Genomic DNA, 12,840 nt, shown 5'->3' with positions numbered 1-12,840 from the left:
TATACACTTTATATGATATTGTTAGTTTAAATTGCCAAGATTGCTACAGGACTACTTCAACTAATCCTTTGTGGACAGTGCTTAAACAGGACTCAAGTGGACCTATAACTTTAAATTAAAATTTGTAGATAAGACTCTTGATTGCTGAAAGAACCAAAAAGATTTCTTAAGTCCTGACTGGTTTCCTGGCAGTTTCTGCATATGTCTGCCTTCTCGGTGTTTCTACAAATGCCTGTTAGCTGTTAAAAACTCTCATGGATTCTCATTCTGGTTCAGTCTTTTTAAGATTTCTGCTATCTCTATAAAACCGATATACGTTTTGCAATTGAGCCCCATTACTGTACAAAAGCTGAAAATAATGATATTATATAAACTTTATTGCTTCACTGGGTTCATTTTGGATGGTGTACTTTATATATCAGGGATGCTTTCTAAGCTCTGCTAGGCATGGTTTCCTAAATTCTTTACCCTTCTGCTTCATGGTATAATGGGCCTCATGTATCAAGTTGTCAGTATTAAGAGCTGTTGAGACCGCTGTGCAGCCTATTAATCTGTATAAGCTGCAATTCTTCTTTTTTACTATGTAATTACAGGACAGGGCTTCAGCTGTGGGTTAGTAAACAATGCTTTCAGCAATCCTACTTTGCTTTTATATATCGTTTAATCTGATGCCCTGAAAAGTTTAATCTTTCCACTAATGTTAATAAAACATCTTTTACTTAAAATAAATTTTGAAAGTCATTGAAATGTATGTACACTCGCCCTGTTAAAGAATAACCAGTCACAGGTGCATGTACAGCCAATGCAGCTTGCGCTACTTCCCAAAGATCATGTAGGCCCAGTAGGGGTCAGGTAAAGCTGAACTACAAAATATATTAGACATGTGCAATCCATTTAGTTTTTTTAACTAATTTTTACAAATTCGTTAATTTGGAAATATCCGAATAAACAAAAACCTGTTTAACAAATTTTTCCTAATATTTTCAGGAGTAAATTCAAATATTCGAGAATTCATAAAATTTGTAAATTTGGAATTCGAAAACCCAAAAATTACAAAAATCTGAACTGATAATTACTTAACTATTATTAACTATTAAATTATAGGTATTGGAATTTCCTTTCAAATTTGGCTGTTCGTGAAAGTAATGAATATGAATTTATACGAAGTTACGAAGGCAGCATGAGTGGATGCCCTTGTTAAAGTGGCAGTCAAGGGGCGGTAAAATTGTAGCTCCGCTGCTTGATGTTGTGACCCGCTGGCCACCCACCCAGATAGCAAGGATAACTTGGCACAAATTTGCAAGTCTTGTTAACTTGCTGCATATTTTCACTGGCAAGTTGTACACTAGCAGAGCACTTGAAGCACAAGTTCTAGTTGACACTTTTCCAGTGTGTAGCAAATTTGCGTGTCACGTCTCTGGCAAGAGCAAAGTTGCAGTGGTGAATCTACAGCAAGAGTTCTGCAAGTCTACAGCATGAAAATTCAGCCACAGCGATGGTGGGATGGTGTGGTGAGATGACTATTGCACAACGTAACTGAACCAGAACTTGCAGACTTTCATGATGTTTGCAAAGAAAGTTGATCTGGAGCAGTGGCAGCTGATGGTTTTTTGTTTGGGAGGGGTGGCAAACAACCGAACCCCCCCGTGGCAACTCAAACCCCCCTATTCCTCCCCCCCCCGCTGTCTGCCAGTTAGTCCACCAGAACTTACCCCATCTAGGTGGCAGGCATCTGAGGAGCAGCGACTGGTATCAGGCCACCAAGTAGCAGTGGGGATCGGGCATCCAGGCATCAGCCAGCGGCTCTTCTCCTCCTCGATTCTGCCGGGTGTCTCCATCCCTCCTCCTAGGCATCCAATAGGATTGCCTGTCCTTTCAGCCAATCGGGTGACATGTATAAGAACCACTTCCCAATTGGCTGGGAGGAGGATCAGTGTTGCAACAGCAAATATTCATTTGCTGCTGCAACACAACTGCGGGGGCTCCAGACGCAATGCTCTGCGTCACAAGACCACCCTATTTTGAAGCCTATTAGAGTCTCTGGCTCTTATCATGTGCTTAAAAAAAAACAACCCTGCCACTGTAATTCATGCGCCCGACATCCTGAAAGGGGCTGGTTGCATGGATAGGGAGGGCGGTGGGGCATAGATAAGGGGGCGGCGCCCATGTGCCCACAATGGATGGGCCGCCCCTGATCTGGAGTCATGCAATATGGACTTGCAGCAATTGCGCAACAAACTTGTAAAAACTTGGCAAGTCTAGCAAAAGCTTAGTAAGTCCTTTTCAAACTTTCAGCACAATTTCTTGCTATCTGGGCACGTGAATGAGCCCCAGCAGGCAAAAGCCTGCGCAGAAAGCTAATCATTTGCCATATCATAAGATATATCAAGAGAATTAGGGTGCCAATTCTCCATGCAATAACAGTAAGTTTTCACTTCAAGTCTTCTCAGTAGCTGGAACAATAAATAAATATGTGTAATAATAAAACCCCCACCACCATACCTCCCAACTTTCTGAGATGAGAATGAGGGACACCCATTGGCAAAAGTATTTAGTCATAGGACACACTCCCGCCACACCCCCCTTAAAGGAGAATTGTACAAAAAAAGTGATTAGTTAAAGTGGAGGTCTACCCTGAAAAACAAAATTACATAGAAATGCAACAAAAAAAAAAATAGAAAAAAAAAATATATATATATTTTTTTACCAGAAATACCTGTTGCTAGGCAGATCGTCCTAATCTGCCACTTCCCATTCCGCGGTGATCTTCTGTCTTCTCCTCGTGTTGATTTCTAGGAAATTTGGGAGCGGTGACTTCTGGGACCTGTGTGTGTCACAGAAGACAGCCACCCATTCAGTAATCGCCGGGGGACTCGCGCACGCGCATGCGTTTCCCTTAGTGAGTATGGTGGTGCTGGGACCAGATACGAGGGACGGATCGGCCGACATCGCGGGCACCCTGGACAGGTATAGTAAAGGTAAACCTTAGCGCTGATAATAGTAAATATGTAGGGATAACACTTATGTATAGGAAAAACCTAAATGACTAAGCTGCAACCATGTCAGTGTTCTGTCACTATAAAGATTAATTATATATAATGGTGCGCTCTGGTCAACTTCCTATTACACAATCTAAGAAGGAAATACGAAGCTACCAATCCTGAGGCTGCTATAGGGATATATGTTGAACACAGTGCTCGTATTTCCTTCTTAGATTGTGTAATAGGAAGTTGACCAGAGTCCTGGACAGGTAAGTGTCCTTATTAAAAGTCAGCAGCTACAGTGTTTGTAGCTGTTGACGTTAAAAAAAAACATTTTAGGGCTGGAACACCGCTTTAAACCCACAAGTGCTTTTTTTAACACTACTATTCCTTTATATTGGCTTTAGAAATGTACAAATGCAGCAATTTAAAAATCAGATGAAAGGTTTAGCACTGGGGGACAATTTTTGATAGAAAAATAGTGCATTGTGTATACAACTATATAGACTAAAATGAGGGACATTTAAGGAGGAAAGAGGGACAGAGGGACTTTTTTTTTCAAAATCAGGGACAGTTGGGAGCTATGCCCACCACCACCACCGCCACCAAAACAGTCCCTATGAAATCTATTACAAAAACAGGTGCAAGTATCTATATATTTTTCTTTTGTAATCTTTTTCAACAGAGTTCATTGACTGAAATGCTTTCTGTAAGAACCTTTTGAAAACGCCAAGCTGAACAGCTTGTCCTAGGGAATTTGATCTTCCATTTGAAATAACAAGTAAAATCTAATGTCACTTGGAGAGCTATTACCAATGCGGCGCTAAATGAATTGCAAACAAGCCCATTTATTATGTCGTGAGATGCTGGCACCCGCGGGAAGGCGTACGCCTCTTCGCCTGGAAAGCTTACACAGACATCACAGTTAACCAGTTTTAATGGTATCTTGTTTTGCAGTTAGTTATATGGTTATGTGCATCTGTACAGCTAAAATGATGTTTTGCTAGACGAAATTGTTTGAAATCGTTGGGCCTAAATCTGTTTAGTGTATCTGTTTACCTATTAAAGTTTATGTCTTCATTTTATCATTTTTTTCCCCCCCTGTAAAACGCAGTTGTGGTAAAGTGTACTTATTGCCAACAGGAGCAGATACTCTGTTGCCTGCACGTACAATAAAGACGCAGCTGATCAAATCACTTATTAATTTGAAATATATAAGCATGCTGGGCCTTGTCTGTCAAGGTTTGAATTACAAACCCTATGAAATGCTCCACACCTACCAAACTTTAATTCTCCGACTGTCGGTTTCCACTGTAGGTTGGAAAATGATTGATTGCTGTAGGGCATTACAGAGAGTTCTTATTACAGCACTGTATTTGGAAAAGGCCATTTTTGTTCCTGCAGGTTAGAATCACCAGCATTAAACCTACGTTACCTTTTCCCAAACTGAGCATTTACATATGGCTTCTTTAGAAATGTATTAAGACAATATGCATAGCTATGCAACCGTAATAATTATTTATTTATTTTTATAATGTGCATATATTTTATTATCGTGTATTATAAACTGCTGTTCATTTGATATTCAGTGTTAATAAAGGTTATATAGGAAACAAATATCCTTTAGGGTCTGTTTAGCCATTTAAAGTAAATGTAAACTCTTAGCCCTTGTACACATGGTCGAAGATTCCGTTTTGTCGGATATTCCGACTGTGTGTGGTCTCCATCGGACTGTTTCCGTCGGAATATCCGACGGACCAACTTTTCCAACTTGCCAGTAAAATTTTCTGACAAAATGCTCCGATCGGACATACTCCGATCATGTGTAGCCTACTCCGACGGACAAAGTGCCACGCATGCTCAGATCAAATTCCTAGACCAAAGCTATTGGCTACTAGCCTGAACGTAGTCCAGTCGTAACGAAATAACGTCATCAAGTTATGTACAATTGGATTTTCCGACAACTTTGTCCGACCGTGTGTATGCAACAGTTTCGGACAAAATCCGTCGGACAAAATCCAACAGATTTGGTTGTCAGAATGTCAGACCGTGTGTACAAGGGCTTACTTTGTAAAAAACCCATATAGTTTAAAACAGAAATAAAAGGTAAAACATTTGTGTAGATATAAAAAAAAAAAAACATTATAAACCCCTCTTTTATTTTGTAATAAGTGATCACATTCCCTCTGTTCTCAGCTGTATAGAGAGGTGAGGGTAGAGAAACCACAGCACACTGGTCTTCCCAGTGAATGGCTGTGCGTGTGGGGAAAGAGAACGTGATAACGACCCCAAACACACCTCCAAGACAACCACTGCCTTGCTAAAGAAGCTGACGGTAAAGGTGATGGACTGGCCAAGCATGTCTCCAGACCTAAACCATATTGAGCATCTACGGGGCATCCTCAAACAGAAGGTGGAGATGCACAAAGTCTCTAACATCCACCAGTTCTGTGATGTTGTCATGGAGGAGTGGAAGAGGACTCCAGTGGCAACTTGTGAAGCTCTGGTGAACTCCATGCCCAAGAGGGTTAAGGCTGTGCTGGAAAATAATGGTGGCCACACAAAATATTGAAACTTTGGCCCAATTTGGACATTTTAACTTAGGGGTGTACTCACTTTTGTTGCCAGCGGTTTAGACATTAATGGCTGTGTGTTGAGTTATTTTGAGGGGACAGCAAATTTACACTGTTATACAAGATGTACACTCACTACTTTACATTGTAGCAAAGTGTCATTTCTTCAGTGTTGTCACATGAAAAGATAATAAAATATTTACAAAAATGTGAGGGGTGTACTCACTTTTGTGAAATACTGTATATGTGGTTTTTAGCATGCCTGTCATTGAGTATGCTATATATGATATCACAAGTTACAGTAAAATGTTCTTTGCAATGACGTATACATCTCTCATTCAAAGTCCAAAACCCCCTTTTGGTCAGATATTATGTAATAAACTCACACAAGTAATACTGTGCTTTATATCCTATGTGCTTACTCTATATAGTGATTGGCCTCATTCAAAGTCCCCCTGAGCAAAATTCTCTTTCTGTCCAAATTTGGAAGGGAGGGCAATTATTGATGGTGCCACGGACCACATATTTTTTTTTCGTTCTACAACCATTATGGACATTTAAACAATATTCTTAACAAGCAGTAGATCTGCTTTAAAATAATCCCTCACTTACCTCTGTAGCTGCAGGCACTGTGGTGCAATTCATTCTCAAAATCACAACGCAGTGAAGTTGTCCAAGGAGAGTCTCGATGCTTTGCACTTCTCCCTCTTTCTGTGTTTTTATAGCCAGAGTTATATGAACTTGATTCTAGTGAGTAGAACAAAAGGCCTCAATACCCGACTCCCTGCTACTGTTCTCTTTTCCCCCCCTAGGCTCTGGGCTCTGGGTAGTTCCCCAGCGTTATCAAAGACAATGCAGGACTATTAGACACTACAATTTTCCTTTAAGAATAAGAACTCTTTATTGAAGAAAAGAGTATGAGTGTTCAAGATTCAGTAAAATCCATGTTTTCTTTTTCCCCCCCACAGGATTCTGGGAAATTCCTCCACCGAAACCAGCACAAAGGTGAGTTTGCTGGATGAAAAACTGATCATTTCTTTCCAGATCTCAATGCAGTTGTCTGTCAGTTCGGGAATGTGTGATTATGACCATCAGATGAATACAGAAGGCAATGTCAGAGGAATAGATTTGAGCTCCACAGTTTGATAAACATGTCTGACATCTTTTTATTAGATTGCTCAGACATCTTTTGCAGTCATACTCCTGGAGCACACTGATTGAATACATTTGAAGGATGAATGGCTTCAAACTCTGCCACGAATAGTAACCAATCAAAATCTCTCTCTCGGCCTGACATAGAAGACTAACAGTAGAAAAAGACCAAGCAGTCCTTTGAGGTTGCCTCATTTTTGTTTTTTACACCTATGTTTGCCTCGAACAGTGGGCTGCTGGTGATTGTGGCCAGTCTACCACCCTGCACAGCCAGGCACATGAATTTCCAGACACATTTCAGTCAAGAAACAGTCCTTGTACTTTGTTTTGTTTTATTTGGGGACTAGAACATAGACAGAATGGGTTGCAAATGGGATGCCATCTTGATTGAAGATAGGAAAGTTAAGGACTAAACTATTTACACCTCTGGTATATACAACCTCTTCTCTTTACCTAAAGCACATACACTTGCTTGCAGACTATCACTCCCTAGACCAGTTAGCACTGTGGTTGAAGCCTGACACTGTCTTAGCCAGGCCCAAAGCAAATGCCCTCTGCAGGCAGGGATCGCAGGCCCCTATGGTGTAGCAAAAATGGTAGTAGTTCTTAGAACTAGCTGTACCACATGTGGCTACTGCTCCCAGTACCACCGTTTCAGGCCCTGTCAGCCTTCCTGGCTGCAGCTGCTTCCTTCCACTGCCCCTGCCACCACAGTCCTTTTGACTGGCTCTGCACCAATCTCTGACTGCTCCATGCCAGGCTTCTCAGATGTGCCTCCCAGTCCTCCTGACTGTGTGACTCACCAGTCCGCTTCGCTGTTCCTTGTTCCTCCATGAGACTTGCCTGGCAGCATTCTCCCACTGTCCTCCTTGCTCCCGTGCCTCCTGTCTAGGACACCTCCGTTGTTTTAGAAAGGGCCCATCTGCACCCGAGCTCAGGTCATTTCCCCCCTAACACTGGGGAGCTCTCGCAAAAGGCACGACAGCCTAACACTCCATCTCCAGCTTCCACCCGAACAACTCCTCCTTCAGTATTTGAGGATGCCTACCCCCTGCCAATCCAAGTTGGGGATTGGTCAGGGCACTCAGAATACCCCAGGCAGCGCCACTTTACCTCCCCTCTCATTCTTCTAGAAGGTACTAGAACATTTGAGAAGTAGGGGGAGTTCTCAGTAATGCTGCCTGTGAGCCATCCAGCTCTCCCTGGATTTCTGCCCAACCCAGAGCAAAACAGAGACAGGCTTGGTTGCCAGCTAAGCCGGCAAATATTTACCTACTCTAGCAATGAAAAAAAAAAAAAAACTATCTACATTTCTAGCACTAGAGGGTGCTACGCATATTTAAATATACTTATTGTTGACAGACTCACTACCTTTGCTGGCAGTATGTTCCAATAATCTACTCTTTCAATAAAATAATATTTTCTAAGGTTAGTTTTGAACTTTCTTCTTGCTAGCTGGAAGGTCAAGTATTGATCTTAGCTTTATATTAAAAATCCTGCCCTCCTGAACCTTATTCACACCCTTCATGTAACTAAAGGTCTAAGTTATGTCCTACTTTCTCTTCTTTCCTCTAGACCAGGGGTCTCCAAACTTGTTAAAGGGTCAGTTTACTGTCCTTCAAACTTTAGGGGGCAGTGCTGTGGCCAGTAGGAGTAGTATATATCCAAGCGTCAGTAGAAGTGGATGTCACAGACTTGGTAATTAGCTGGAGTAAAAAGATTTCATAGTGTCTATGGTCAGTAGGAGAACGACTAGTGCCCCATCGTTGGTGTCAGTGGGAGGAATAGTGCCCATGTTTTATATCAGTGGGAGGAATCCTGCCCTGTTGTCTGTGTCAGTTGAAGAAATAGCATCCCGTTCTTGGTGCCAGTGGGAGGAATGTTGCCTCAAATCAGTGGAAGGAATAGTGCACCAAGGGCTGGATAAAGGCAAGCATAGGTCCATATCTGGCCCACAGGCTGCAGTTTGGAAACTGCTGCTTTAGATCAACCATTTTCAGCCTTTTTATCATGAAGGAACCCTTGAAATATCTTTCCTATCTCAGGGAATCACTGCTAATAACTACTTTAATGTATGTACAGCTTACAGTACACGACGGTCAGTGGGAAGAATGTCCCTTTCATTTGTGGTCAATGAAAACATTCTCCTTGCAAATAGCTAAAACGATCATTGGTGTTAGTGGTTACTTATATGAGAGGCATAGTTTGCCATTGCTGAATGAACCCTTGGCAATCTCTGATGGACCCCTGTGGTTCCACAAATCCCTGCTTGAGACAAGCTGCTCTGGATGTACATATTAAGTTCTCACAGTCTCTCCTGATATGTTTTATGCCTCAGATCCATCACCATTTTTGTTGCCCGTTTCTGGACTCGTTATATTTTATCGATATCTTCTTGATAGATCCTCCACAACTGGACACAGCATTCTAAATAAAGGTCTAAAACTGGCCATACACTGATTTTCTAATTGTAAGTGGGGTCAAATAGACATTATTTTTACAGTTCAATGAGTACATTTGAAGAAGCAGGATGGGGAATTTTTCCTCACATTTCTAGCAGTGTATGCAGTTTTCAGTTTTAAAGTATTTGTGTTACTGTATGAAAGTAAATTACAGTATTTTCTTTTTTAAATCAGGTACTCGCCAGTCAATAGATTCCAGTGTTTTTTTTTCCCCATAGCCAATTCTTCTCACAGCTGCACATCCCCAATGGGGCCATTCTGGATTTGAAAGGCCTAATACTAAAGTACTTAAGTGCAACAGAGCAAAAAAAAATAAGACTGCCCCCATCATGAAGTAGAATACTGTATAGACCAGGGTTTCTCAATCAGGGTTCCATGAAACCTTAGGGTTCCTCCAGAGGTTGCTAGGGGTTCCTTGAGCAATTTTCTGCTTCTCAGATGAGTTCCCATTGATACCATTGAACTTTCTAGCCATCTGTATATGGATAACTTTTCCCAAAGATCACAAGTGTAAGGAACGTTCTTCTCACTGACCATCACAGTAATGTATCATGAGCTGTAGATATAGACATTTTTAGCAGGGGTTCACCGAGACCGGAAAGTTATTTATTTCTCTGTGTTAAAAAGGTTGAGAAAGTTTTGTATAAACTATATTAGAGCATATATATATATACTATATATTACTATAAAATGTAATCTATTGCAACTTACCAATCCTTAGCCCTTGTACACACGGTCGGACATTCTGCCAACCAAATGCGTTGGATTTTGTCAACAAAGTTGTCGGAAAATCCGATCGTTCAGAACGTGATGACGTTATTTCGTTACGACGGGACTACGTTCAGGCTAGTAGCCAATAGCTTTGGTGTAGGAATTTGATCTGAGCATGCGTGGCACTTTGTCCGATCAGAATTTTCTACACATGATCGGAGTATGTCCGATTGAACCAGTTTGTCTGAAAATATTTCCAACAAGTTGGAAAATTGGGTCCGACGGATATTCAGACGGAATCAGTCCGATGGATACCACGCACAGTCGGATTATCCGACAACACGGTCCGATAGGACACATTCCGATGGTTTCTCCGACCGTGTGTACAAGGGCTTAGATGTGGTGGCTGCATTTGTTTTTACCTTTTAGGCTTTTAGAACATTTTAAAAGATAACCAACACCACCACCACATTTAAAGACTGGTAAGCTGCAAAATATTACATTTTTTGTGATTACAAATTTTGTGATACGCTTTAAATGAATTTTCAGTTATCTTCTTCCCACCCCAAACTCTCAGTGTGAAAGGTTCATACTGAGTGATTGTGTTGCTGGAACTGAGGCCGTCGCTAAAACTTAATTGACATACTTCGAATGATCCTTCCAGCTGCTCTAGATATGTCAGCCTTATAGCGGGGGGAAAAAAAATACCCAAAGGTTCTATAGCACAGATTGTGGTCACATTGTTTTCTGAATGGTACATTAAATAATTGGCTTCAGAGAATTTTCCAGTTATCACCCTTTAACTGTTAGCTGCTTTTCAGTGCTGTTTGGAAAATTGGTTTGAACCTTTTATTTTCATTTGTGCGAGACATCTCTATTAAGTCGGCTTCACACCTAGCATTGTGGCCAGGCATGGTAGAACGTGTATTTTATAGTGTGTTGACACCATGCAGAGTAACGCACAATCAGCAGTGCAGTGCCATTTACTTATAAAAGGCACCCCAATGTACCATCTAGATACTAAAAACTCATGTGCTTTGCAGTTCACTTCAGCACACAGATGGGAATTAGACATGTGCGATTCATTTCATCACAAATTGAAATTCGGACAAAATATTTGTTATTCAGAAACTCAGATGTAGCCGCATCTCTAAATCACACAAGTAACACATTTCAATGAATCCAAAATAAAATATAACAAAAACAACAACAAAATCATTCATATTCATTTGTTTCATTCATTTGTGGCTTCAGAAGGTTTTGTAAGCTCAATGTCTGCCGGTGTCCTGCGATCGCGTCACAGAGCGGCAGAACGGGGAGATGCCCATGTAAACAAGGCATTTCCCTGTTCTGCCTAGTGACATGACAGATCTACTGCTCCCTGTCATCAGGAGCAGTGATCGCTGTCCTGCCAGTGATAGCCCATCCCCCCATAGTTAAAAATCACTCCCTAGGACACGCTTAAACTCTTGATCTCCCCTTTGTGTTTAACCCCTTCCCTGCCAGTGTCATTTACACAGTAATCAGTGCATTTTTTAGCACTGATCGCTGTATAAATGACAAAGGTCCCAAAATAGTGTCAAAAGTGTCTGATGTATCCGCCATAATGTCGCAGTAGCAATCGCAGATAAAAATCGCCGCCATTACTAAAAAAAATAAAAAATACATATATACTAAAAATGCCATAAAACTATCCGCTATTTTGTAGACACTATAACTTTTGCGCAAACCAACCAATGTATGCTTATTGCGTTTTTTTTTTTTTTTTTTTTTTTACCAAAAATATGTAGAAGAATATGTATCAGCCTAAACTGAGGAAAACATTTTTTTTTATATATATATTTTTGTGGGATATTTATTATAGCAAAAAGTAAAAAATATTGCTTTTTTTTTCAAAATTGTGGCTCTTTTTTTGTTTATAGCACAAAAAATAAAAGCCGCAGAGGTGATCAAATACCACCAAAAAGCTCTATTTGTGGGGAAAAAAAAGGACATCAATTTTGTTTTGGTGTAACGTAGGACGGGCGCGCAATTGTCGGTTAAAGCGACGGTTGTGCCGAATCGCAAAAAGTGCTCTGGTCAAGAAAGGGTAAAATCTTCCGGGGCTGAAGCGGTTAAAATAATCCCTGAAATTCATAAAGGTTTCTTTCACAAGGGCAACCAAAGAACAGTAAAAACAGGACATTAAGCCGTAGTTTTGCTGCCCTTTGACCACCAAGCTAACGTCTACCATTGCAGTCAGACAGGGCTGTATACATGCCACAGCAATTTACCTTTGGTTGCAAAGGTTGACAGATAGCATTGCTTCTACCTGCTTTTACCTCCTTCATGACCAGGCCTTTTTTTGGGTTACGCCACTGCACTATTTTAACTGACAATTGCGCGGTCATGCGATGCTGTGCCCAAATAAAGTTTATGTCCTTTATTTCCCCACAAATCGAGCTTTCTTTTGGTGGTATTTGATCACCTCTGCGCTTTTTATTTTTTGCATTATAAGCAAAAAAATAAAACAATTTAGAAAAAAAAATTTTTTTTTACTTTATGCTATAAAACATATCCAATAAAAAAAAAAAATATCAAATTTCTTCATCAATTTAGACCAATATGTATTCAGCTACATATTTTTGGTAAAACAAATCCCAATAAGTGTATATTGGTTGGTTTGTGCAAAAATGATAGCATCTACAAAATGATGGAATCTTTTTTTTTACTAGTAATAGCGGAGATCAGGGATTTTTAGCAGGACAGCGACATTGCAGCGGACAAATTGGACACGAACTGATATTCTTGACACTTGTTTTGGGGACCAGTGACACTAATACAGTGATCAGTGCTAAAAATATGCACTGTAAGCCCTTGTACACACGGTTGGACATTCCGACCACAAAATCCATTGGATTTTTTCCAACAGATTTTGTCCGAAACTGGTGTTGCATACACACGGTCAGACAAAGTTGACGG

General features: G+C 40.7%; 1 protein-coding gene across 2 annotated transcripts in view; it reads left to right on the top strand.

Annotated features, from left to right (window-relative positions):
• WHRN (whirlin) overlaps positions 1–12,840 on the top strand; it is a 293,265-nt gene that overhangs the window by 185,649 nt on the left and 94,776 nt on the right. For both annotated transcript variants that reach the window (XM_077479041.1, XM_077479042.1), the window contains one exon: positions 6,523–6,559. In XM_077479041.1, the coding sequence (XP_077335167.1) occupies positions 6,523–6,559 (37 nt within the window). The remainder of the gene's footprint in view (positions 1–6,522; positions 6,560–12,840) is intronic.

This window comes from Lithobates pipiens, unplaced genomic scaffold, assembly GCF_037356315.1.
Source record: "Lithobates pipiens isolate NorthernLeopardFrog02 unplaced genomic scaffold, aLitPip1_a1.2 Scaffold_1, whole genome shotgun sequence".
Classification (NCBI taxonomy): Eukaryota; Metazoa; Chordata; class Amphibia; order Anura; family Ranidae; genus Lithobates; species Lithobates pipiens.
Note: the sequence above shows the minus strand (reverse complement) of the source record. Positions and strands in the feature narration are given on the sequence as shown.